We start from the raw sequence: 27,963 nt of genomic DNA on the forward strand, positions 1-27,963 counted from the left end.
GCCAAAAGGTCCTTTTTCAGCAAAGCTGCTTCCCAGCCAGTCAGACCCAAACCTGTTCTGGTGCATGGGGTTATTCCTCCTGGAACACAGGACTTGGCACGTGCTTTTGTTGACCTTCATGAGGTTCACGTCTTTTCTCTAGCCTGTCCCGCTCCCTCTGAATAGCAGCCCTGTCTCTCAACATAGTGACTGTCCCCCCTAAATTTGGTGTCTATTCTGTGGGCCAGCTGCCTCTTGCTTCCACATTCAAGCGCTCCTTAACTTAAAAAGAAGCTAGTGCTGCTTTAGCAGGCTCCTTAGACAAGGCAGAGACTCATCACAGTCCACAGCAAAGCAGGCTGCATAGTGCTTACTGTACTCATATACTTTATACTGTAGCCTTCATACTGTACTTATTCGCAGTAAGTTTTAAAAACAAAAATCAAATAAAAGAGCAGAGACAAATGTCTTGTCTGATTCCTTCAGGATAAGGAAAAAAAATATCCAGTATCTGAGAACCAGGGATTTCACAGGCTGCCCTTTTACCCCAAAAGTTCAGAACTAAGGAGTATATCTTCATACACAATAATAAAAGTAAACATTCAAATTTAGGTCTACACATGGGAGGAGCTGGGCAAGAAAGGGGGAAACGCTTCCACTCGCTCATGGACTTCACTAATCTGGTGAGCGCAGTAAGCAGCTGTTGTCTTCTCTAAAGGAATGAGCCAGAGAGCCTAAGAACAACTGAACACTTGATCTCATTCGCTCCTGTTTTACCTATAAAATTACTATCAGTAAGAGAAGCAAATAGTTTTCCACAGGCTGAATCACAGCACACATGTTGTCTTGCATTTCATTTTTTCTGTAGACTTCAGAACCACAGTTCATTATCAGGAGCTAGATAAAACTTCTGCACTCAAAACTGGCCTCCTTTTCCAGTAACTAGAAGCTTCAGTGTTTGTTCATCCAACATAACAAATTCTTCAAAAGTGCTTCTGATTCACGACAAGGGATTCTACAGTTGAGACTGGTATTTTCAGTTAAGAACTAAATTAGAAAAGAAATCCAATGGCTACAGTACTTCCAATATTAAGTCTGACAAATCTGTGCTCCCCAGTCTTAGTCTTTAAAGCCAACTTGCGTTAAGAGAAATATGCAGTAAAAGCTGCAGTAAACTGTAATATGTAGCATATTTGCAATAGCTGTGATAACTACTAAAATAACCCCTTCTCTATACACATGTAAAGGAAGCTGGCACTTGCCCTGCACAATAGAAAGGATGCCACAAAAAAGGGGGGGGGAAGCATCTAATAATACGATACTCAAAGCCATGAAGTGGTTCCAGGCTGCAACTCTGTAGACTGAAAACTACGAAGAACATCAAAAAAAAAAAATCACAGACATGACTGCTTTGCAAGCTAGTCCAGGTTATTATTCTTCCCCATAATTACTCCTCCAATTTCTTTAGAGACGTGAAGGAGCTAAACATGAAATACACATTTATACATAGTTTTGGTGGCCAAACAACATACACTTGAGTATTTCCACACAATACAGCAAAAGAAATACCTGCATATCTTAAAAGTATTTGTGTTGAACTCTATTGCATTTCTGCACCATCATATGCAGGATATAGCATTGGTTTTTAAGATCTCATCAACTGATTAAGTTTGAACAGAGGCATCCACAGTTATATCATACAATAAATACTGACACATTTGCACAGGTATTTTTATTTTTCCTGTGTGTTTACAGTGCTTTGATTGTAATTTTAAAACATTCAGAAAGCACAATTTCATACCAATCTTACATAGTTTACATCACAGTTCAACAATGTTAACACAATCGTATCTACTAAATCAAATGAACAAAATGGCCATGAACATTTACACTATTCTTTTGTAAACAAGTTTCTTTTAATATAAACAATGGTAAATGGAATTAACACACATCACCATATGAAAGAGGAATGATCTTTTCCTTAAATAAATGACTCTGTTTATAAATACTTCAATTCTCTCAATAAACATTTACAGACATAATTGGTTAAAAGTAGAGTACCTACACTTTTCTTTAAAAAGAAAATGCCTAGAGATGGACCACGGTGGGCAAAATTCACCTAACATAAGAAGCAAGCATAGGATTAGTAGAGTGTTAAAAGTTTTACTGTACTTCAACCTCACTTCTGTTTGTTTACACCAACACTGAAAGGATTGTCATGTTAGGGAACTTCTACTTGAATTCCAGCAAATTGCAGTCGATCTTGTAGTACACATACGGGTAGTATTCCTGTTGACTGAGGTTTAAGCCTGGAATATCCATAGTTGCCTGCAAAAGAGTTTTGAAACCAGTTATCCTTTTACAATTCATCAGACTCTTATTCAGAAGCAGATGAAATGTTCAGGTGTTTGAGAAGCAAATAGGCCAGGCAAGACTTCAAGCTTAAATTTTCATGTTCAAGTGACTGTTTAAGCAGCAGACAAAAAAAACCTCTCAAACTTTTGTTAAAAGGATAACAACGTTTTTCAAAATGAAATACAAGTGCTTTTTCAAAATCTAGGTAGCTTTGCATCAATAATTCACATGTGTTGCTATAGTAAACATACTGCCACTAAATGGAAGAAAATGGACTATAATGCTGTTTCACTACTTCCAAACACAGTAAGTTTATGAGAATCATATTATGGGGTGCTTGAACGATCCAGGAGGTTGCATGAAGCTCGGCATCTTTAATTTTCACCTTAATTGTCACATCCCCATCCCCAAAGCAGCTCTGAAGTACTTTAGAGAAAAACGTCATTATTTTATTCAGCTGAACTCACTGGGTGGTCTATCTTTGGTTAATTTTTAACTATCTATGAAAAGCACTGCTTTTCCATACAAAGCAAACTCAGTGGAATAAGCCTCCCGACAAACCAATTTTCAACATGGAAATCGGACACCTCTACATAAGGAAAGTATGACTCCAGCTTGACATCAATTCAGTCTCCTTCAGCAAAGAACAATGAAGTTAAATGAAAAACAAAGACAGCAAAGTCACCGAAGAGTTCATTTGATCATTTTAATGCCACTTAGACTGTGGAAAGTAATTTTTATTATTCTTTCTATTCTCAAAAAAAAAAGATATGAAATGTGTTCAAGTTCCTTAAGCGTAATTCCAGACCAAAACTGACTTTGAATTCTTTGGGGATGTGAGTATGTACGCAATGTGTAGGACATCTTTCCCTTCATGGTAGATAAGAACACTAGAGGAAGAAATAACACAGGACTTAAACCAGATAGCTCTTCAAGTGCATTAGCTGCAACTCAAAGTACTATTTCCTTTCAAAAAAAGGTACTGTAGAAGTGGCACTTTTATAAGGAGAGTTATAATTCTTTACACTGTGAGAGAATGATGGAGAATACAGATAAAGGTATTGCTTTTTAATGAAGCTAAAGAGACTTCTTTTGTTTAAATGGATTAAGCTTAGTATTGAATACAAGTAGCAGTTATAAAAATACTTACATCAATGATAGCTGCTGCACTGCTGTCAAGGTGCTTGTATAAGTCATACAAAACCTCCCTCAGTTTTTTCATTGTTTTTTTGTTGGGCTGAAGGAGCATTGCCTGGAAGTTAACTGGCAAACCATACCTGAGGAAATCAAGCAGAAAGCTCTGAAAATGCTGAAATAAGCCTTAGGTTGATTTATCCTTTAGAAGCAGTATCTTTTTTTATTTTGAGAAAGAATCCTATTGCTAAAGGGGAAATTCTGCTTTTTTGTTTGTTTTGAAAAACCATTCTGTTTCTACGGTTTACAATACGACATCAACAAAACGGAACTTTTTTCTTCAAGTTTAAAATAATGGAACAGTAGTTTAAATCCTTTTGAATCCTTGAGTGCTTAGCACAATTCTCATTAAAAAGTTACCTGAAGTCTTGGACTAAGTTTTGAACATTCCTGTTAGTTTACTTGTAAGATTTTGCTTATGCCACTAGGTGGAGAATCTAGTGTCTGCTGAAGTCTTCCTTTCTAGATATGTAGAAAGAGATGTTGATTTTCAAATCAAGTCCAACTGCCTTCCTTACTCAAATTTTTCTCAAAATAAGCCTGTAGCTATTATGAAACAGACTAGGTTAAAAGTTAATGTGATTTTCCCCCGATTGTCTCCTTCTCTATGATAATCGTTATTCAAGTTAACACACATAGGAACCGCCCCCGCCCCCTTCCCCCCCCAAACCTTCTAGTGTTCGGCCTGACCAAGGCTGAAATACTGTCTGCTCTAAAAAACAAGTCACTCCTTTTGCAGAATCACTAAAGCTATTTTTTACTCACACTTACTAGCAATATTTCTGGATAGGTAGAAAGAAAACAAACACAAAGAGAAATTTTACATTGAGAATACTGAACAAGAACTGCTGTGTATTTCAAGATATCAAGCTGCATTACTCAGTCTGCATATTTTTCATTCTTAACTATTCACGTTTCCTACAGAAACGGAAGATATGATAAGTTCTTGTTTACAAACTACTCAGTTTGAGCAAGCTAAGAGTCAGTAAGAATGCCTTGCCTAGTACCTTAACTCCTAAAACAATGGGAAAAAGCATCTCCAAGGGGCAAGATAAACAGTTATCTACCTCAAGGGTTTCTCAACTACTTTGCTCAGGTTCCACAATCAGCAAGAAGAGCTAAGTCACCAGCTGTTCTTGCTGCCCTGCCCCTTGTACCTTCCTGCCCAGAAGAGCGGTATTCACCTACCTCAGTTCAGCAAGCCCAACCTACGCGCAACTTCTTACAAAGCCTAGCAAGACAAACACTCTTCAGGTCTCTGGCTCTTTACCTTAGAACAGATTCAACAAAAACTCTTAATGCTTTTACATGAATCCATGCAATGAAAGCTTCACTGAAATTAACTTTCAGCCACCGAACCAGAGGTCCCTGTGAAAGGGAAGAGAATGAAAGAAAATCTATAATTCACAAATTTTAGAAGCCTGTTAAGCACATATAGGGTGACAGTTAATATGCGTATCATGATATGAAGACAACTTAAAGGCACAGTTGACTAAGGACGTAACGGCTCAAGGGTGTTTCAGTATGGAGTAAAAAGTTTTATAAGATTTCTTCTCTTCTCCTGTGTACACTGTCGCACGAGTTGTGGACTGACTGTATTAAGAGCCATTTTAATAATATCTCATTATTTCTTCTTGTCTATTTTCAAACTTCATATATGATCAACTGCATTTTCAGCATTTCAACACAAGAGCGCGCGTGCTACAGAAAACTCAGTTATCCTTGAGCATGTTATCTGGGTTGCAGGCTGACTGCGCTATGTCTTCCCTCCAATGCTTCCTCAAAACCACAAGTTCATGACATCATGGTGCAGCAACAACCAGTCAGCTCCGAGTCCAACAGGCCTTTTCCAGTGGCCTGGCTAGAACTTCCAGACAGCGCTTAGATTTCTCTCCAAATTCTCCTGTGTCCAGACAATCCATAACTGCTACTGCAGCCCCTGTTTGAGTGCAGTTTAGACTATTTTAAACAGCCTCTAAAGTCAGAGACCATGTCTGCACATGCATCTTCTTCAACAGAAGAGATCATATTTAGCCATTTTCATGTGCCCAAAGCCTAAACTTTACCTCCACGAATATGTCCATCTCGAGCCAAAGTTAAAGATGCATTAAATTAGTGCATCTTCCTGTCAATTTCTGGTCTAAGTTAAGACTATTCTGTGCTTGGAAATCTCAGGTTTCTATAATGACTAGTTTATATAAACTTACAAACTGTTTCTTCTTGTCAGTCGACAGTCTATTCATTTCTTCTTTATCGGCTTTCATCTCTTCTTCATTATACTGGAAGTCACGGACCATAAATCTGCATTTGGAAGTGAATAAAAATCACAAGTGGCTATCTAGAGATCCTTCAAAGTATGAGAGACAGAACACACACATACGTGAACACACACAGAGTAAGCCTTACTTATATTCTCTGGCTTTATGCTTGAAGTCATCCACTGCCTTCCTGAACAAGGTGACATTACAAAGGTAACTATCTTGATCCTCAAAGAGAACACTACATATTGAAAAAAAATATGTGTCAGAACGTATATGGTTCAAGTCACTACAGATCTGAAATACAATATCTTAAGTTGTACTTTATTGCTACTTAGGCAGGAATATAAGTGTAGATAATTACATGGGATTAATTCCCAAATTAAACACCCTGCAACAGAAAGCTTTGGCAACCACTCTTAGTTACTCTCTTAAAGAATGGCAGTTGGCATTTCACATTAACAGACAGTCCACGAATACAAACACTTTATACAAGTCTGGATATTTCTACAAGTTAAAATTATTTTACTAGAAAAGGATCTAAAGCTAGTTTAACACTGAAATGTTGAGACTACACAATTTAAATGGAAAAAAAATTAAAAGGACAAGGTTTGGCAAGGAAAAGTGTTGCCTACGCTTACCTATGCTAAGACTCTAAGATTTATTATTGTTATAGTTCACTACTATACTGTGTACTTTGAGAGTTCACCTTGGGGAAAAATGCTTGAGAAGCTTTAGACTGTTCCTCAATGCTGTATGGTCTTCAATAGAAGCACGATGCAACAATTTATCAAGTCACCTCTTATGCTACATCTAGGTCATGGTTTCCCAGTAATTAAGTCAGAATCATTAGCGGACCTCCCAGCAGGCTGAAGTTGATCCAACAAGTGAGTAGCTAGGCAGTTCAGATTTTAGAACTGGTGTTTTTATCTGCCTGATAAAAACCTCAATAAGAGTTCTAATTAATATCACAGCAACACTTGGTGCTGTATGTTGACTATATTTTTGATTTGGTCATGAGATTAGTAAAGTGGCATAACTATTATCAAATCATGGCCCTATTATCAAATCATCTTCCCCATCAAGTACCAGCATGGTACCAAGTACCTTTGTTAGCGCATAGAGACAAGTTACTTTTCTTTTCATAGGGGAAAACCATCCATGTTTCCAGTTCTTCACTCCCTAACAGCTTTCAAAGGGTATATGTCACTTGTTTCAAGTTCTCTGAGTATTGGCATAATCCTTACAAAAGGGCAGCTACTCTTTGTTGCTAACGCCCATCATGCATTAACCTGAAGCTAAACGCGCTCGATCTAGGATGGATGCACTTGGTTGAATGCACCTCGTCTAGATTAACCTTCCTCTTCAATTCTTTTGCCCTTTCCACATAAACAATGAGTTTGATACCTCTGTCAACCCTAGAACTGGAGATCCTTTGAATGTTTCAAGTACAGTGTAGTCAAGCTTGACTCAGATAAAGCTAAAAATTTTGTCAAGTTTTAGTCTAATCTTTAAAACTAAGTCACTACAAATAAAGAACATGCTTATAAGATATTATGCAAACAGATGAGATTTAGCATTTGACATCTTACTTGCTGGAACGTGGTACAACCATCTCTGCTAGTGTTTCATATTGCTTAACCCAGTCGTTATAATTTAACCTAGAAAATACACAGGTTATGGTTAGATTTTCAGCACCAGAGTAAGAAACCTTACATAGAAGTCTAATGTATCAAGCTTTTCCAAAGAATTTTTAAGAACGTTTAGTTACCATATCTGCCAACATCCAGCTATAGGCTTTCAGAAATACATAAGACATCAGGGACAGTTATCCTCATTCTCTTTGCTATGTTTATTGCTAACTAAACTACGATGAGAGCAAAAGTGAGAAAAATATGTTATCTTCAGTCTTCATGTCCGTTCACATGTGCAACATTTTGGAAATCAAAGAACTATCAAACAAGATTACTCATAATTAAATACAGATCTCAGAGGACCAACCAACTGGACTTAACTGCCCAGGTTTTCCAAAAACTTCTTATATACTCCAGAGGAGTGGAGTTAAAGTAAAAGGAGTACTTTTTCTACCATTACAAATGGGTTCCTCTGTGTCCTGCACTTGCCTGAAAGACCACTGTGAATTTTGGAAGCCCTGCCGTTCTTTAGCTCAAAGCGCAGCGGTTCCACCCTTTCAACGTCAAAAACAAGTCACAGGTAGAAGAAAAATAAGAGTAAAGGTATACTAAGCACTAGTTCTCTTCTAAAAGCATGGCACCCGTTTTGCCTTCCCCATAATTTTACATGTCACAGAGACTACTTCTTCAGGTAATAAACAGCCTAGTGGCTAACATTAAAAGTCAGAAACTAACCTTGCTCCCAATTCCAGAAAGACAGTCCAGTGCTACAAAGACAGCAGATCTAATTGTCCAGGGTTTAGCCATTTTCCCACTTTACAGTCTTATGGACATCTGTATCACCACTTTCTCTGGTAGGGGGACTTTTTTCCCTCCCCCCCCACCAAAAGGGGAGAGGAAAGGGAAATGTCTCGCTTTGTTCCCAACAAAGCGTTGACATGACATAAGCAGTATTCTGCTGGTAGGGACTTCAATAAAATAAGCAGTGTTCTGGCAATCTGGAAGGGTGTGCAGCAAGGGAACTAAGAGTACGTTTTGCACACTAAATGGTGAAATCCACCATAGAGCTAACTAGGATAATTCAGTCATTAAACCTTCTAATGGAAAACACAGTACTTATTAGTGACTCCTTTTCATGCTGCAAAAGGTATCCTTATGAAAATAATGTTAGCTACGAGACCTAAGTTTGATTACTGAGATTCACGAGCACTCATTATTCCTTATGAGGAGCCCTTGTGAAAAACAGAACGTATGTGCACAGGCTCATTTGCCACTGCTTAGCATCAAAAAGTTTGTGTTAATTCATGCAGAAAAACCCAAAACAATTTTAGATGTCTTTTCTTGCAGTAGTATAGGGTTGTGGGATCTATTATTTTATTTAGATTTATTATTTTATTCTGCTCTTAGGGCAAGGTAGCGAACTTACTTTGGTACAATCACTAATAATGTGACCAAATATTCTGAATCAAGTACAAAGTCCTCTTTCTTTACAATATCAGCAAGACTTCTAGTTAGCAAGCTTCCCCTGTAGAGAAACGGAGGTAGAGTAAATACATGCTTAAGATTTGAACTGGTCTGGACAACAGTTTTAGCGCTTAATTAGTATAACCTTTTAGAAAGTGTATTTCAATTAAGCATTGATCATTACGCAGAGCAAACAAAATATCCTCATGTGTGTATTATATCTTACTGTTAAAAGTCACTGAAAGTTTTTTCAGTCAGCTCCCCTGTTGCATGATACAGCAAAATCTTTATTTCCGTATTCCCAATACCAAACAGACTTAAGAAAAAAAAAAAGAGAGATTGGCTTAAGTGATTTAAGAACACAACCATTAATTCTCAGTAAACTCTAGCATACGAAGCCTCAGAGTTTCATTCAAGCTCATACACACCTACAGAACCTCAGTGAAAATTTAAAGAGTGACAATGCCTAATGTTCACAAAAGATTAAAAACCTACACAAATTTAACAGGCTTCAGCTGCAGCTTATAACCCACTCATAAAACGGCTGTCCTTCGTTTGGTCCATAGATCTGAATCATAGCCAGCAGGCTTATCCCATTAACTGTAATGGTAGGACTGGGTCAAATTTAACAACCGTATTTCAACAGGAGAACTACTGTACTTCAATTGTATTTCAGATCATCGTATGTAATGACAAGATAGCATGTAGTTCTTGATTGTCTGCATGCTCTTGCGCGCATGCAGATAATCTTTCTGCTGGTTTATTTTAGGGAAAAAGGTACTTATGTGAAGAAATGCACTAATATAGATATGCTTACAGCACAAACAAGATAAAGGGAAAAAAACTTTCTTGTTTATATAGACACCTAAGTAGCAGTATTACATACCATGTAAACAACAAGTTTCTCTCAAAAGGTTCAGCAATTTTACTATTTGTATATATTTTTGTGTATTTTGCAACCGCTCACCAATTACAAGTGAGCCAGGGAAGTTAGCTGTAAATAAATGTACTTTTATGACAGCTGTTTTTCAAGATTGATGAACACCTCAAAAATATACTAAGCTTAGGGTTTGTATGAATTCACACATTACTAACTTTTCACAATGAAAAAACCTTTATTATGCTGCTTTAGCAAAAACACATTACTCACGCATTCTTTCTTTCCAAATTCTGAAGGTTGCCTTTGAGATTATTGTATGCCGAGGCTCTTGCTTTTAGATCGTTGTCAATCTGGTTTACTCCCTTAAACATAAAAGGGAACAGTGTCTAAAGAACTGAAATAGTTTTTCGATTTCTTAACTTTAAAGCTTAGATCTGGAGACGCTACAACACCCAGCAGATCATTCCTCCACCGGCTTGAAGCTACCACCCTCCAGCTCAGCTCACAGAAAGGGTTATCGGAAGTTTACTTCCCCACTATGATATAAGGATACTTGTGAGCACTCAGTATCATTTGCTCCAGCTGTTACTTCATTTCTAGTTATACTTTTCCCTTATCAGAGTTTCAGTGACAAGAATGATGGTAAACAAATCAAGAATTAACTAAGTAACCCAAAGCATTCTTGCTTTGTCTCAGCTAAAGCTTAGGAGACTATTTTGCATGCTATTTGCCTCTTGCACGTTTTCTTTCACCCTTTCTTAAGATGAATGGCCTTGGGCACTTTGAAAGATAGAATATCCACTAAAAGCATTAGCTGCCTCATTCCAAACAGCTGTTAATATCTAGAATTCTAGATATTATCACATTTATGTGAATTTTTCTAAACATCAGAGCTATTTCTCCTTTTGTATGTTTTCAAAGAAAAATGCAATGAATTATATCACCAACCGTCTTCACAAAGTCTTCTTTTATGCTGCTGTTTTTCACTTGCAGTGGCTTACAATTATAAAGGAAAGTCTGTTTTCAGGAGGTTTTATAGGAACCTTCCTCATTTTGTAAAAACTCACATAGATATTTTGGAATGTCTGAAGTTATATATGGCCATCTCCGGGATAGCTAGATAAACAGCATTTCAGACTTTAATCCAATGTTTGTCTTTAAAAGTACAGACTGTATTATACTCTTAACATCACTGATAACTTTCAATCATCTTTGAAGCTTTTATATCAAAGTTCCAGCTATTTTACTGTTTAGACTCAGACTCTCAAATTTTGTTTGCTGTTCCTGCTCAAATAAGCCACCTTCTCAAATACATTCTCCAGGATTAATTGGCATGATTACCAAAAATGACTTATTCCCTGTTAGATAGCTTTGTAGCAGCTTAAAGAACATAAAACCAATTAAGCTATTAGGTCTTAAACACCCAATCATATTTCTTTCAGCTTGTACCCTATGCACTGCACAAGAAAATACTTTAAAATCAATATACTTAGCTGGATAACTGAAAGAATTCAGTACAAGATTATTCTTGCCTATAACACAGCCTACTCTCTCCTTTACTGCTTCCTCACTACAGTATAGGTACATGCATACAAAAAAAATCCTAGTGGCAAGTATGTGAACACCTAGTTAATAGACCTTCTCTTTCTTTGGGCCTAGGCTGTTGACAGAACATCTTTTTGTTTTGATACAACACTTCAGTGTACTGCAAACAACACTTCAGTGCACTGTAAACAGCTTGGGGAACAAGATATGATTTTAGTTCTACAAAATAAATCTCTCTCAAAAGCTATGTCACTCAGTTATACAATGACTATGTTTACGATAATACATAAGATCACTTGTCTCAACCAGAAAGCACTTATGTAAGCTATACAGCAAAACATGCAGAGAAATGGTTAAGAGGGGGATTCACCCCAGAACTTCTACATACCTGTCTCTCAGCATTTCACTATATAACTAAAGACTTAGTGAAGTACTGAAATTAAATGGGATAAATGTAAGCTAATTATTTAAGTTAAAGTTCAGGTTTTGAAGTATAGCTTCATTGCAAGAGGATGCTCTATCTAGCAAACTCTAAGACTTGGGAAAACATGCACTGAAACCTTGATAACATTTCAATAAATAAAAGTGTAAGTCCCTCTATGTTCTTTGCAGCTTTCTCAGCAAACTTACATTGCTATAAAAATGAGTTCTATACTGCGAAAGCAGGTACATTCCGATAATAAGAGAACAGGCAAATATTTCCTCTACTCACTAACTTTCACTCATATTTCAAGGTCAAATTTAAGGAAATTAACTTTTTAAAGAATCACTTCCCTGGTAAAATTGGTAAAAATCACATTATCCTGTCTTCTGCTCTATCCCTCTTTTCCCACACAGTTCCTCTTCCCTTCAAGTTAAAGTTGTGTTCCTGTATCTGTCAAGAAGATGTTGTAAACAGTTGAACGCTTCACTTAAGCCTTCCTTCTTCAGAAAGAAGCATAATGTATTTCAGTGTTACATTTTAATTATTTTAGATCTGCAGGATATTTTTATGATGCAAATCTTGGCAGAACTGTACATCAGTCATTCTTCCTCCAATAGAACTCCATATGGCAGACATTTTCCAGAAAGTTACTGAGTATAATTTCCAAGGGTAAATTCGAGATATGGTGATATCACCAACAAACATATCAGAATGAACATGTCAGTTACATTCTCAGTCAGCTACATAACATATATTAGGTTCTTGTAGTCTCTGTAAAAATTTTAAACTAATACTTTTAGGACAGAAACCAACAGCTGGAGAATCTGCACTTACTGCAAAGCGTTTAGCCTGCCAACAGTAATACTTCCCCTCATGATTATAGCTTCCACATGTCTATCACCAAAGATGATAGCCTAGGCTCAGAGTGCCTATAGATATCTATTTATTGATACAAATTATTCCAAGAACCAATTGGCAGTTTACAAAAAAAAAAAAGAAGATAGAAAAACTGAAAGACATTAAAGCAAGGGTAGCTTACAGAGAACTATTTCATTATTTCAACACAGTCAGTCAGTACTCAAGACCCTAACTGGGCTTACAGCAGGTACAAGGCAAATGAAATCCACAAGGTGAAAAACACTTTTACCAAGTTTTAACCAACTTTACCAAAGGGAGGGGGAACCTACAACATCAGAGATGAGCTTGCCTTATATCTTGCTTTGAAGGGCTATTTTTCCCTTCATAGCCGACTGCTATAGCTTTCAGAAGAGATAAAACCCCGGTTTCACTATCAATAGCCCAAGATGTTTTAGAACATCAGACAAATGGCAAACTAATACAGCAAAACTGAGATGCAAGGGACGTAATTTACTAGCTCTTTGTTAGTTTAACCTAGTAAGTTTAAGAAACAAAACTAGTGAAGACAGCATGATGGCCTTCAGGAAGCGCAGTCTTCAAATCCCATCTTTATCCCAAATCATTTGTTTGGGTACTAGAACATATATGCTGCTACCAGCTTCACTACTACTGTTGTAACAAAGTTAGACAAAGATAAGAAAGAGACAAAAAGCGCCGAATACTAGGTTTTGTATATAAATACTTCAAGAAATAAAGTTTTATAAAAACAAATTATCTTACCTTTGCAATAATTTCTGATATATTCTTCAAAGATTGTTTGATCGGATATTTGGCCATATCCCACTGAAATCTTGTTATATAGGTGACCAAGTCAACTGAAATGTTAAAGAGGGACTTGGTTAAGATAGATAACAAAGACAAGACTGATGTATTACACTCCATTTAGGATTAGTGTAACAGAAGAGTTCTGTAATAGAAAGTCTGTGGACCTTCACATATATAGAACCTGTTGCTTGAGAATTTTGAAAATAAACTACCAAATTAGGAATAAGTTATCTTAGGTTTTCTGCACCTTTGTAGACCCTACGTTACATTTACTACCAAGCCAACGATGGCTGGAAGAAGCACTGAGAACATCAAACATTATTCTGCCTGCTTTGTATGGGGGGGGGGAGGGGGAGAAAGGGCTGGAGAAGGGCGAGTGATGAAGGAGGAAAAAAAAAGCGCAAAAATTTGGCTCACCTGAAGCAATAGTTTCATAAAACTATCCACAAGAGAGACTAGTCCAAGTTATTCTTCAAGATTAGTTGTCTTAATTAGGACCCCAGCACTTGTCTCATGTTAATTCACTTATATAAGCCTCTTTTGCATCAATATAAGCTGTATGAAATTTTATGAAGCTGCTAGTGGAAGCAATACATTGATTTAGATATCAATGAAGTTCTTAGTATGAGCAGCTGCTTCCAAGAGACAGCTGGTTTTATAAAGATGTTCTATGATGATCTGGGAACAACTGAATATTCCAGTATATTGATGTATTCCAGTATATATTGATATCTACCTAGATGATAGACTAATACACAGAATGCTTACAACAATCAGTAATTCTTTGTGTTTCACCAGAGACCGGTGATGACAAAATACAGCCCTAAAGGATCAAAAGGCTCCTCTTATAAGTGAATATTTAGCATGAGACTGGTAATTTTCTGCCATGCTGGATCCTATCATTTCTTTCAGGGCAAATGATTCACAGGAAAAAGTATTTCCATGTTTGAAGTAGGCTTTCAGAATATCATTCAGAGAACCAGCATTAAGTATGGATCAGGATCATTGCCTTCCCTCATATCACTTTTACATATTACAGGTAACGCTTTACCTCCATTAGCCAGAAGGTTTTCCTGAACTTTGTCTTTACTGTCTTCTAGAACATCAGCCATATACTGGGCCACCTTCTTGACCACACTGAAAAACAAAAGATAGAGCTAGGAAAAAAAAAAAGAGTGAAAACACTGCCATTTGGAGAAATACTACTGATGAAATTGATCTGAAAAAGCCTTGGAAAAGAATTAAGTGATTGATCAAATATGAAAAATTGTTTTAAATATAAGCTCTCCAAGACACAAACTGGGCTTGGTGTGTGAAGGAGATCAACTTCCCAAGAATACACAAGAATTTTATTTAAATCATTCTCTACAGTGCTACTACTAATCAGTTATCAACAAGGTGAGGCTATTTCCCTCACCTCTAGCGAGCAAAGGTTGACTTCACGTGTAATCTCCAATCTTTTTTTGAATTAAGTCAGCATTTCAAAACCCTAACCCCATTCTCTAAGTGGATAGTGAGGTAGAGAAAATTAATAAACTAAATTAAACACAAAGCAACTATGACAATGAAATGGCAAAGATGACTGAATACCCATGGAGCAATCCCTGTGCTCCTAAGCCCTCCTTAGATCTGACACTCAAGACCCGCCTTCCTCTCTAGAGAGGGTATGCTTAATATTATTTACATTTGCCATGCAAAACAGTTTCCTGATCTACTTAAAAGAAATTGCTTAATACTTCTCTCCTTGAAACAGGAGATGGCACCACAAGGTCTGACTACATCAAGTTTTCTTGCATTTGCTCAAAATCGCTTTCAAAGGACCATTAGTTTCCTTAAAAGTAACAGCTTTTGTATTTTAATTTTAATACTGTGTAACGCTCTTCAGGCTAGGAACTAACGTGGATACCTTCTCAAAATCTGTATATATTATTTCAGTTTGCTAAATTTGCTAAAAATCATATCTTCTACTCCATTTCATCACCATTTCCAGCAGCTGTCAGGCTCAATTCTTAACTGTTCTCCAGTATCTGGCAGCACACAGCATTACTATATGGAGAACCATCCTTCATCAGTTCATGCTGTCCCACTATGATATAAATTGTTTAGATTTTCTTTTTTCAGATAGAGATGCTAGTGAAAAATCACAGTTTAACTTACTGAAACCTTAGCTTGCTGATTTGAACATAACAAAACACTGTACTGTGAGGGTGGCTGAACGCTGGAGTAGGTTGCCCAGGGAAGCTGTGGAGTCTCCAGCCTTGGAGATCCTCAAAACCCAATTCGACATGGTCCTGGGCAACCTGCTCTAGGTGACCCAGCTTGAGCAGGGGGTTGGACCAGATGATCTCCAGAAGTCCTTTCCAAGTCCAGCTATTCTGTGATTTTGTGGCTGCCTACACAGGATTATCAAGCCAAAAAGTTGAAAACAATCCCTGTATCAGTATGACTTGGCAAACTATCACATCATTGTTTTGATATTTTGCATGCTAGTACAAACAAACTGTTACCTCTCCACAAACGCATCCAGTTTAGCCAGTTCATCTGAAAGACCAACTAAAACATCCAGTGTGCCAACCTAGAAGGAAAGATCAAAACGTATTAGCAATTTTATATGCAAACCTAGAAAGATAAAAACAAATTACAATAAAAGCAAGCTCCCCTGAACAGGTAGTTTTGTATAACTGTACAAACTCCAGGATTTTGGACTTGCTGATTTAAGAAAGTCATACAGTGCTTAAACTGCTCAAGTTATCCTTAAAGGTCCATTGCATTAGATCTAATTCGCTCTACTTTGGTGCACAGTTTGTTCTGCATTCCAGCTACCCAAAACACATTAAAACAACTTTTACATTATGAATTGGCTGCATTTTCCATAAGTCATTCACTTCAAGATTTGATTTACTGCTTTAGATCATATTTGAGATTCCTGTAATCAAGTCTCTCAGTGCTGGAGGCAACCAGAATACAGAAAGTTTAGAAGATGGAAGAGTCCTGCAGTAGTCAGACCAAAAGAGTCTGGAACTTTTTGCAGCAAGAGTAATGGAATAAGAGTACAGTGTTTTTAAAAAGTTTCTCTAAAGCCTTCACTTTTTCTTCCCTCCTCCTCCTCCTCCAGAAAACATTTTCTTTCCTTACTTGCAATATGTTTACCTCTTCAGAAAAAAAGATTTTAGACTCAGTGTAATTCAAGCATGAAACTTACAGCAAAGTAGTTAAATATTCTGAGGTCTAGTTGTTTCATACACAAGTCTCAAATGGATCTTAAGACATCAAAAACTGTAAAATAGTATAGCTGCGCTGAAGTTAAACAGCTGAAAGGTGTCTTTGTTTTCAATAGGTCATACAACAAGGGTTTCTTTGGTTCTCCAAGCCCAACACATTTGTTCCTTCTGTTCAATGAAAGTAGGAGGTATCCCCAAAAAGACTTCTGTTCTTAAGTCCAAAATTTTATATACTGGTTTACGTATAATAATATCTCAGCACAAATGCAAGTGAAACTTTTCTCTAGTCAACATTATTAACATTAAGGGCTTTAAATCTAGCATCTTTATTTTATACATACGACCACTCATCATCTGCACATTTCTATGCACAATCAATAAGGCTGTTGTTCACTGGAGAGTAAATTATTTTTTCAACAAGTTTTAACTGAAGGAGCCCGCTCTTGAAACAGTTTTACTAGGTACACAGAAGCCAGACTGTATACCACAGTATATAAATTTAAAGCACATTCAGCTTCTTCCCCTTTTAGGAAGGGTTTTAGTTCATGGGAAATAGAGTAGAAACAAAAACAATTGATTATAACCCTAGTGGGCCACATGAGTTTTCAGCAATAACTCTTAAATCCTGTAGTTACCCTACAGTTAGAAAGTCATCTTGACTCAGGTCTAAGGATCTCATGGGAAGAGAGTGACTTTTGCAGTAGTTATTCTTCTTACCTCCTCTAATACAACTCTTGAAAAAACTCAGGACTGTCTAAAGGTGAATGTAAATTATTGCAGTTGGAAGGCCCCCTAAAAAGCATGCTGCAGCATTGTATGCTCTGGGCCCATTCATCACGGAGACAGGAACGAGGCATCATGCCTGCTCAACCTGACTACAGACCAATATAGGTTACAGTGTGCCTTCACTTCGGTAGGTTTTCACTCCCCAAAAGATAAACTGAGCTCACAATTCTGAAACATTCTGGTGTCAGGACAGACCTTTTCTTAAGGAAGACACTGGCTCCTAACTTCTCCGTACCCTGATAATTGTACTTAACCAAGAGAAACTGCTTTCAATTTTTACTTCTCTTCCATTCTCCAGGAACAGTTGAATCAATTTTATTCCTATTTTCTATAACACACCCTGACAGGTCATATTAAAGTAGTCAGCTGGAGACAATAAAAGCTGTTCTGCCAGAAGAACGTCGTAGCTGTTTTCTGTGTCCAGATGTTTTATCAAAACCCCTGTTTTAAATCAGGCTGTTTCGCTGCATCTCAGCCAGAAAAGGAGAAACAGACAATTTAGAAGTAAAATCAAAGACAAACCTATCACCTGAATACTCAAAGGACAAGTCTTCATTTGCATTTAAGTTACAAAATTCATTTTTTGCTCCAGCTAGCTGCATGAAGTCAAGACTACTTCCCCAGAAAAAGCTGCTGTAGTAGCTTTAAGAATGCAGCTCGCTGAACCTTCAAACTTACAGAGTAAAGAACCTTTAACTTAGAAATTCAGAAGAAAGGTAATTGACTGCTGTCTAAATTAAGTTTTTTAGAACCACATATACTCAAAAGAAAGCAGCTGTTTTCCCTAAAAAGTCTGCAAATATTCATAATCTACAGTTTTAGTCTGAAGAAACAGGACACAGGGCTTACATACCTTTAAGTCTGGAATATTGAACTTTGAATTAGTAGAAAGATTGTTACTCTTTGTCGTTGCTGCATGTAGTTTCTCCCATGTCTGTTGACAGGTTTTTTCCCCAGGAGCAGAAATCAGCCAAAATTCAGTCATTTTTGTGTCTTTATCTTGACACTTTCTACTTCTGAAGATAGAGGCAAGATGCTGTGAAAAGGAGGAAAGTGGGGGTAGGTGGGGGGGGTGGGTGGAGAAAGAGTATTTGCTGTTAGTTCAGGATTCAAAGCTTTGCTTTAAGAAAAATATTCTCTTACATGCTAGTAAAGTGGAGTTCTAGTCACCATAAAACATTCTACCAAGAGTATCGCATGATCCCAAATTTGTATTTTCCTGTCTTCCAAATCATACTTGCACAGTTGGAGAGTTTTTTTTAAACTCTCCATCTTGCAAGTTGAAGCAGGTTGAATTTGCAGTATCAGCATCTTTCAACTACGATTCCACAAAAGATCATAAGTAAACAATCAAACTGAAAATAAATACAATAACATAGGTTCCAATTATATTTTTATAGCTGTATATAGTTTCCAGCATCAGTATGACAGACAACTTTTTCAAATACGTAAGAGAAAAAAAAGATACTTCAACTCTGATGTTATAGCTTTTCTGATCACTTTTCAGATTAGGACAGTATTTTAAAGTGATTAAATGTCTAAAAAAGTATTTAAATGATAAAAAGCGCTAGGTTTTTATTTTTTCTTTCAAGCAAAGAGGGTTCTCCTGGCAGCTAAGAACAAAAGTAAAGGACATTTTCTAGTCACTGTATCTCTATTGTCACTGCAGACTTTTATAACCTTATACATACTAGCATTATTCAGGAGAATAACTGTACTATAAAAAAAAAAAATCATGCGAGATACTTCACAAATGAGTTGAAGAAGTTAAAATGGTATATGCATTCTTCTGTCACTAACAAATAGAACAAACAAGTTAAGAGTTACTAGATTTTTTGAATTAGGAAGTGAATAGAGAAATCAAAGCATACCTTGAGAGAATCAAAATGTCTTCTGCAGCATGTTTTAGAAGCGTCAAGACTAACTGACATTTTATAATGAGAGCCAAGATTATAGCACTCAACTTTTTCTGAGAGAATTAAATACCATATTTGTAAGAAGCAAGACGCAGTAGCAAACTTTTCCCCCCCAAAAAGACAACTGAGTCCTGCATCTGTAGAACAGTTCTAGAGTCAACAAGTCATCAAGGGTCTTGAAGTGACAGAGATGAACTAAGTCTTGTTAACAGATACTTCTATTAACTATGCAGGAAACCTACAGCTGAAGAAAGTTTACCAGCCCATTAAATTAACAGTGTGAAGCACATCTCTTCACCAGCCATCCTCCTTCATGACATCCAATTATTAAAGCTCTTGACCTTGCACACTCACTGACATCTGACACACCAGAACCACGTGGTACCACAGCAGGGCTACGATTCTAAACATATACAGTGAAAAAGCTGGACACCGTTATCTGAAAAATCATGATATGAACAACACTAGACATGTGTCCCACCCTGCACGTATGGTTTGACCCAGCCCAGCTCTGCCTGTACGCTCTCCTAGGCTGGGCCAGTGCACCTTGCACAGCTGATTCACTCCATCAGCAGAAAGAGGTAGAGTCTCCCCATCGACACTACTCTTTCTTCACACCTAACAAGTTGCCAAAGCAGGTTAGAAGAAGGGACAAGGAGTTCTTTGCTTCTGGAAATAGCAGAGGTGAGAGAAGGGGTGCTCTTTGCGAGAGGCCCAGGTGAAAAGATGGGAGTCTTCTTCCTCTTTGTGCTATGGCCTCAACTGTTAGGGTGAAGTACCCAGAACAAAGTCAGAGAGGGAAAAACGCACACTAAGAGCCCTCAGACACCACTACCCCTTGCGCCCCTGTGCCCTACAAGTCTATGGTGTAACAATGCCTGGTCATACTGTATTAATGGTTTTGGTATTGATAGTTATCAGGAAAAATTAACGCGGAATTGGTTGCCACTGATATAACATGATCTGTGCTATCAGGTGTCTTTGTTTAGGGAAACGCTAATTGAATTATCTCATGTAATGGGCCTCCACAGGAGGTCTATTGAACAGCAACATTTTGGAAAAGAGAAAACTTCCTCTTCTAATGACTTAGAGGCATTATCCTCCTTAACACATGCCAAACTCAGTGAAACCATTGCACCCTGCATTTTCCTGTGCTCTGCTGAACCCTGGCACTATAAAAGATATAGCCGAGTTTAAGGAGATGCTACTGCAGTTTATGAATGTACTTGAAGCATTTAAGTTTTAACTTGCTTTTGTTTGGATTTGACTAGGACTTGAAGAGGCTTTGGAATAGCCGTTGGAGAATTAAAAGGAACTAGTTCTGGCTGCAGCAGCAGAGCGCAAACACCCAAGTGAGAAACAGAGCAGCCATAACACAAATCCAAAGCTTCTCTTCAGTAAAAGGGATGGATGCTGTATTTTCCATGTTTTCCACTGAAACATAAATAGCCCTTTAAAAAAAACGTATAAAGTTTCCATAGATGAGATCAGCCAAGGAAACGGTTACATTTTCACAGTGGCACAGCCATTCTCTGCATTGCAGGTTGGGAAAATCAGCTGTTAAATATCTAAACACCTCTTCTTACAATAAAATCTTTAGTAGGCCCATAACAGAAAGTAATTGCTTTTAACAAGTTTTTCGATCTTTAAGTTAGTTTTCAAAGATTTGCTGGGCCGAATTCATATTAAGACTACAAATCTCCTGTAAATAAAACTGAAGGTACAACCACCTGACAGACAGACCTGCAGCAAATCTTTTTTTCTGCTTAAACAGCAATGAAGTGCAGTACTTCTTGATTTCTTAGCATTAAAGGCAAAAATAGTTTGTTCAGTTGAACAAACAAGATCTTTTTCTACTCCTCAAAGTGGATAGAAAAAGATAAAGAGTTGTAGCTCCCAAGAATCATTAAGCTAGTAGGTTTCTCTTCCTTTCTTCCCACCCCCCCCCCCCACCCCATCCCTGCAATCCCCTTTTTGCTCATGTGGTTAGTTTTCCTCAAAAATTGTTCCATTTCTAGTAGCTGGTGGAAATAAGATGATTCACTGTTTTGGGCACCTACTGAATGGAGGATTGTATGAAATGGGCAGAGAAGAGCGCTGATACACAAAAGACTGACATTTAGCTCATCGAGACATTGCCCCAGTCAGTTACACTGACTAGTTTTAGTATCATGGCTTATTTTAAGTTCCCAGACAGATTTTCAAATACATACAATGAGAAAAGGAAAGTTTTACAAGTTTGCTTGTATGTTTATTTTATGTTAAGGGGACTGGTGTCTGAGATCAGGACTGCAGGAAATAGAGAACAAGAAGTGGGGAAAGGAGAAGTGTCACAGAACAGTAAGAAAAACAGAAGCGATGCCAGCCAGCCAAAAAAAAAAATACATACTGACCCATTATAAAATGAAAGTCATGAAGTTTAAAGGACGGTCCTTCTATGGATGGACCACAGAACAAAGGAGGAAATACCAAGCATTCAAATTTTCTAACTGTGTTGACAGGTATTTAATAGTAAACTATTACTGTGTTTCTTTGAATTGCAAATAACAGAATATAGTCTTCCTTCCACTGCAGTGAATTTACAAATACTTCTTGATCTAAGGAGAGAATAAATTGGCAAGTCTTGGCATCTCAGTAGTCTACAAAACCTACCACCTGTCTCATTTTGGCCTTAACAGTGGAATATCAGCATAAGGATACGATCAATTTTAAGAGCTGCACTTTGCCCTGAAAAGGCTCACCTACGTTGTCACTTTGTTCGTATTTTAGAACTACACATACAGCAAGCGTTATTATATGACCACCCAAAAACTCCGGTCCCATCCAGACCGGATGTGTATTAAGCACTGTCTGTGTAAGGATATAGCCCTAACCTAAGACCCTGCAGTCTGAGGCATTCTAAAACTAAGTTACAGGAAAAAAACATCACAGAGAAACAAAGGAGTTGCGAGTTTCTTAAGCTTGCTAGCAGAAGCAAGTTCAGTTTAGCTTTTAGCTGTGTTATCTCATGGCTAAAGAAAAAAATTGAGCTGCACCTCAGGGGTTAAGGACGTGGCTAACAACCAGATGATTAAACCTCTTCATTTTATCTGCTTTGCTTACCTTTGCAGCTGACAACATTAACTGAAGCAGAGTGCCTACAACAGAAGATAGGCAACTTTTTGTTGGGGCCTATCAGCTATCATCTAACCTTCCTCACTCCCGAAGAACAGTAATTGCATTAGTCTAATAAAATTCTCTCCGATTTCCTTCCTTTTATATTTTAGGACAGCAACACAATGGAAAGACCCTTCTCCTTCTTGCCAAACAAATCTTCCAAGGTATTTTTCTCCTAAACGTCCATTCAATACCATATCACGCTAGGATACTAAAATGAGCAGAAAACTATGGTCCTAGTTCTGGTGAATATGGATAGAATCACCCATCCACGACTTAAGGAGTGAAACTTGCTTTTCAAGTTTCATTGCAAGTATTTTCTGGTAAACTTCAGCAAAAAGCGTTTGCTATACAGGTGGGAGAAAAACACATAAAGCTAGGAAAAGAAAAAAACAAAGTATATAAAAAAAATCTCTCAATAGACAAGTCTAAACTGAAGTTCAAGACTTTCAGGAACCACTTCTGGAATATCAAGTTTATATATTGCATTTAGCTAGCTTCATTGATACTTTTAATACTACAGGTCATGAAGTTACTATTTTAATATTGATCAACTGAAGTTCCAATAGCTCAAAAAAAATCGTTTAACCTTACCAAACTAGTAATGCTTTGGCCTATCTTCACCCTGTTTAGCACTCATGAAGGACACAGTCTCAATTATAAGGGCTTAATATTAGCAATCTATTAGAACATACTTTCTTCATTTTAGATTCAACTACTAAGCAGCAACCCAGTGAATTTCTCTTGACACTCTTCTATAAGCATATCTGCAACACAATGTTGGCTATAATGAAGTCTCTCATATCCTGTTAAAAAGAGATAGAGACTTAAGTAATGCAAATACATTAGCGAAACGTTCTGCTAGACAGTGAGCCCAATTTGTCTATAAAATACACTCAAAGTATTTCATCCCTTGATGCATTTCCCCTAGATTTCCTATTTTGAATCCCTAACTAATATCTGAAATATGTCTGCTATACTATTAAAATGTATTTTGCATTACTCTCTGTAATTAATACTACTTAGCTTTTGTACTATTAGGAAAATTGGCAATAAAAGAAAAATAGATTTCCAAAGAAAAAGCTTTCATGCATCATGCCATATCCAAGCAATAACATCTCTAAACAGATGTTTGAATTAGTATTTGGGAACAGAGAGAGCGATGTCAAAACAGTCTCAACTAACATGCTTTGTATTACGTTTCGCAAGAACAACGAGGTTTTAGAAGGAGGGGAATACTGTTTATTCTTTCCCATTTAGCTCAGATATTCACTAGCGTGACTTAGAAGATCCCCAGCACGCAGCATTTCATCGAGTCCTTGGGATGTTATTTCTTCAAGCTTGTTCTCAGAAATCCCTTCCGGTGCTTAGTGTCGGGCTTTCGCTGCCTCACCATTTCACGAACAGGAGTCACCGTCATGAGGAAGCGCTAGCTATGCCGAAGATTTCACAACTGAGCTTTCCTACGCCTTGTGCGAACAGAGCCTGGGGACGAGGCGGGGGCCCTGCCGCCACCCTGCACGATCGCGACCACAGGGTTCACACCACAGCTCCCACGACGCCGGCCGCTCCGCTCCGCGCCTGCCCCAGCAGGCTTCGCCTTCGGGGTAAACCCGCGCCGAGCAGCCGCTCCGCTCCGCTCCCGGCCCTGGCAGCGGCGGCCGCGCACTGCTCTCCCCGCCGCCGCCCCGAGCCAGGCCCGCCCTCGCCGAGCGGCGCCCCGGCCCCGGCCCCGCGCACCACACGCCCGGCCCGGCCCGGCCCGGCCCGCTCCGCTCCGCTCCGCTCCCGCCGCCCTCCCGCACTCACCGGGGCCGGGGCGGGAGGCGGCTCCCAACGGATTTACCCGTCACTGCTCCATGCCCGGCCGGCCGCGCGCCGCCCGCACACCGCCGCCGCCGCCTCACGTGACGCGCCCGGTCAGCTGACGCCGCCGCAGCGCCCGTCACGAGGCAGCGGAGCGCGGGGCGGGCGCAGGCGCGGCCCGGCCCGGCTCGCTGGGGGCCCTCGCGGCGGGCTGAGCCGCGGGTTCGAGACCGCGGTCGGCCGCCCCGGCCCGGCGTGCGGCGAGGCCGCAGCAGCGGTGTCACGGGCACGATCGGCCTCCGCGGGAGCGGAGCGGAGCTGCCGCAGCGCCCGGGGCCCGGCCCCGGCGGGGTCCGGCCGCCCTGCACCAGGGCCCTTCCTGCCTGGTGGGCACCGGCCACCTCAGCACGGGCTGGCCTAGGGCCTAGCAGGGAGCGGGGTGCAAAGAGGTTGACGTTTCCTGGCTGAAAATGCGCTCCTGAAGCTTAACGTTACTTTTTTTCACCGCAGCTGGTTTCCGTCCAGCGGTTCCCCGAAAAGTCACACGGCCCCGCCGGCGGCGAGCAGCCGGCGCTTTGGCCGCTGGCTGGGGTTTGCCCTCTGCGGTGCGTAGGCCCCGCTCGGTGCTGCCAGGCCCGGAGCCGCACGGGTGAGAGGCGGCCGGGGCCGCCGCTGCAGCCGCCCGCAGCCTGCTGGTAAATCCGGGCTGGCGCAGAGAGTCTGCGGGAAGACCGCATGTGGATCAGAGTGGCCTTGCCCGCTCGGAGGAAGCTGATCATGTTAGAAAGGCTTCATATGGTTTTGCCCTTAGGACAGAGAAGGATATTCAGGTTTGAAAACGTGTGTGCGTGCATGCTTGCTACGGTTGGCTAGTTTTCGCAGCTCAGGTCTAGGAAAACACACATCCTTGGAAAGTGTAATGATAATTCAGAGATCTCACTCTCAGTATATGTGTGCTTAAGTGTTTTCTTGCCACTGATCTGCAGTGAAAGACTTTGGAAGAAAGACAGTATGCATGCAGATGAAGAGCAGGAAAAGAGGGATGTAGAAAGAGGCTTTACTGAAGTTTTACTTTGGCACTAAGACCCATTTTTCTTGCCTTGTACTATAACTGCTAAGTGAAAACTAGATGAAATTGTTCAAGTTGTAAATTGCTCTGCTGCTAGGAAAGCCTTTTGTTGTGTGAAACTGCCCATCATCTTATTTCACATTATTATGTGGAGAAAGCAGGAACCTTATACAAAACCCAAACCGAGGGGTTTGGTTTCCTATTTTTCTTCTATTTTTCTTCAGGTAGGCACTGATTAGGGCCATCTCATAGCTGGAGGTGAGGCAGGGAGCTGCCTTCCACTGGCAGCCCAGAGGAGGCACAGATGTGATGGCACATATCAAAAAGGTGACTTCCCAAAGTCCCAGCCCAGCAAGGTACATCGCTTCATGTCTCCGGGAGCAACTCCAGTCCTCTAGTCCAGTGGTTTTCATCGCCTTAAATATTTATAGATCTAGCTGCTCCAAGCTTTGTTTAGTCAAGTTCAAAGTATGTATATTGTCAGACATGTCCCAGTGTGGCAAGTCAGTCTTTTTTTAACCCTTTAGCCATTTGTGTTGCTCTTCAGTCACCAGAGCAATCACCAATCTTTTAAAGATGTTCCCATTACTGAACTGCCCACAGCCATTTATAATATTCTAGACATACTCCTACTGGTATGGTTTTTTTAGACAGACGTTCTTTGTATCACTATAAAAAAAGTATATTCGAAGATAACGCAGAAAAATAAAGTTACCGAAATTAAAAGTGGGCAAACATTTTTAAATACTTGCATTACAAATTCCAGCAAGGATCGTTTGTTAATGGCTGAATTGTTAACATTCAGTCAGTTTTCTGTGGAAATTCATATGAAACTTATCAACAGGCACATTTCCTCATTATTACTGTTAGCTGTTTCTTGAAAATGTAGCACTATATGGCATATTATCAACACTAAGCTACAAATGCAAGTCATTCTCTATGTTATTTATGGAACAAGATAAGATTTTTTTAGCGATCCATAGCTCCAAGCTATTAGATGGAAACTTGGCATTAAACTCTATAAATAAACATAGCAGTTAGCAAATGCTACTGTAAAGCGAGTATTAACAGAGGAATACCAAGCATTTCTAACCTGCGTGACGACAACATGCTTGTAAAACTGCAGGAGGGGACTCTGAGGACAAGGACCTACGACCTGCCAATTCAAGTCCACCTGCTACTGTGGTTGTTTTTATAATGATAACTGTGATTTGGTTAATTAAGATCAAAGATGTACAAAGCAGGCCGGTAGGCAATCTGTAGCTCTTCACTAGAAAACAAACAAGGGAAAAAACAATTAGCACAAATGGAATAGGCAAGATATTAGCCCCCTCAGAATAAAAACACAGTATCAGTAAGCTATAACAAGGTCTTTAAGCAACCTGTCAGTGAGAAACCCAGGCCAGACTCATACTAACTGTAAATGATATCATGGAAAAGGCTATAAAGAAATGTTATTTAAAACCAGAGCTACTATGATCTACGTGGGTATATAATAGATTAAACAGATATATTCACTAATATTTTTATAAACATACTTACCTGTGACATCATGGTATTTGGTCTGACAGGGCTATTTTTATGAAGACCCAGCAGCCTGAAAGAAATAGCATATACTTTTTTATTCTACTGAGAAATGCATTCACTGAAGTTTCATTTGGAGAGTGGGGAACTGTAGTGGGTCTTTTTGAACTTGATTTTTTTCTGTTGTATTTTTTGAAAAATAATTATCTGTGTAAGTCATCAAATAGAAATCTAATTCAACAACTCACATTTATGTCAAAGATGACCTTGGATCAGCTCTCCATACATTCAGCTTTAGGACTGTATTCAGCTTTGAATATCTGAATAGCTAATTTTTGTTTAGCAAAATACTTATGCACAAGCTAAATGCAGTTTGACTTGAGTGTGCACAGAGGTATTTGCAGATAAAAATACTGGGCCCTTACAATCAGGAAAACTTACCTAGAAGTTAAGCAACAGGCAGCAGAAATAACCGTGGCTGGGTTGCCCCTGGTTTCACCCACTGCAGAAAGTGATAGCTCTTTTAGATCTGGAGCGTGAAAATAAGAACGCATGAGACGGGTCATGGAAGTAGCTGCTGCATTTCAAAAATCCTAGCGATGAAAGTGATGCTACCCAGGACTGGAAACTGCTGCAGCAAGAATAATCCCACAGTGCTCATATGACCCAAAGCATGTGTCCTGCACCAGGCGGCGATGGGGAGTCCCCAGCCGCCAGTGCTCTTGTTGGTAAATCCATGCCTGCTGCCCAGGAGCGTCGGCCAAAAAGCCCGTTCCAGGCTGATGTCAGAAGCCATTCAAGGACTCTGTCCCATGGAAGCCCTGCCACTTGTTTAGCAAGCTGTCATTTCCATTCCGTATCCCCTCATGGTGATGAATTTTTCCACATTAAAAGTGGTGAAAGGATTTTAGCTTGTCCTTCTACTGCAATGACTCTTGACGTCTTCAAGCATTTTCTTAGGGAAATGCAGATTTTTTTTGAATTGTGGAAATACAGATTTTATTTGAACTATGAGTATTCCCCTCATTCTCTTTCTGTTTATTAGTTTTGATTTGTCACCACCTTTTCT

General features: G+C 39.1%; 1 protein-coding gene and 1 long non-coding RNA gene across 5 annotated transcripts; both read right to left on the minus strand.

The window, feature by feature from the left end:
• Window positions 1-1,686: 1,686 nt before the first annotated feature.
• Window positions 1,687-24,464, minus strand: ATP6V1C1 (ATPase H+ transporting V1 subunit C1). Of its 4 annotated transcripts, none has more exons than XM_068932880.1 (13): window positions 24,305-24,464; window positions 18,277-18,459; window positions 15,924-15,991; window positions 14,468-14,553; window positions 13,372-13,466; window positions 10,035-10,126; window positions 8,847-8,945; window positions 7,379-7,447; window positions 5,935-6,027; window positions 5,736-5,829; window positions 4,799-4,896; window positions 3,485-3,611; window positions 1,687-2,307 (listed from the first exon to the last, which is right to left on the minus strand). In XM_068932880.1, the coding sequence occupies exons 2-13, from the start codon at window positions 18,406-18,408 to the stop codon at window positions 2,212-2,214; spliced, it is 1,149 nt and encodes a 382-aa protein (XP_068788981.1). In that variant the 5' UTR covers window positions 18,409-18,459; window positions 24,305-24,464; the 3' UTR covers window positions 1,687-2,211. The 4 variants fall into 4 exon arrangements, with proteins under 4 accessions (XP_068788981.1, XP_068788982.1, XP_068788983.1 ...); XM_068932881.1 differs by having other exon boundaries at window positions 24,342-24,439; XM_068932882.1 differs by having other exon boundaries at window positions 14,468-14,573; window positions 24,305-24,435.
• A 1,825-nt stretch (window positions 24,465-26,289) lies between these two features.
• LOC138066214 (uncharacterized) lies at window positions 26,290-27,511 on the minus strand. The gene is made up of 3 exons (XR_011139455.1): window positions 27,336-27,511; window positions 26,913-26,967; window positions 26,290-26,640 (listed from the first exon to the last, which is right to left on the minus strand). It is a non-coding gene; the product is annotated as an uncharacterized lncRNA (long non-coding RNA).
• Between the last annotated feature and the right edge of the window lie 452 nt (window positions 27,512-27,963).

The sequence above is a fragment of the Struthio camelus genome, chromosome 2, assembly GCF_040807025.1.
Source record: "Struthio camelus isolate bStrCam1 chromosome 2, bStrCam1.hap1, whole genome shotgun sequence".
In the NCBI taxonomy this organism is placed as follows: Eukaryota; Metazoa; Chordata; class Aves; order Struthioniformes; family Struthionidae; genus Struthio; species Struthio camelus.

What these genes read in the sequence shown, in the direction of transcription:
- ATP6V1C1 (XM_068932880.1), bottom strand. Translation starts at nt 18,408, where the DNA reads ATGACTGAATTTTGGCTGATTTCTGCTCCTGGGGAAAAAACCTGTCAA. An exon ending in CATAAAGCCAGAGAATATAA is followed by an intron (nt 5,830 to 5,934) that starts GTAAGGCTTACT and finishes TTCCAAATGCAG; the next exon opens with ATTTATGGTCCGTGACTTCC. An exon ending in TTTGTTGAATCTGTTCTAAG is followed by an intron (nt 3,612 to 4,798) that starts GTAAAGAGCCAG and finishes TGATTTCCTCAG; the next exon opens with GTATGGTTTGCCAGTTAACT.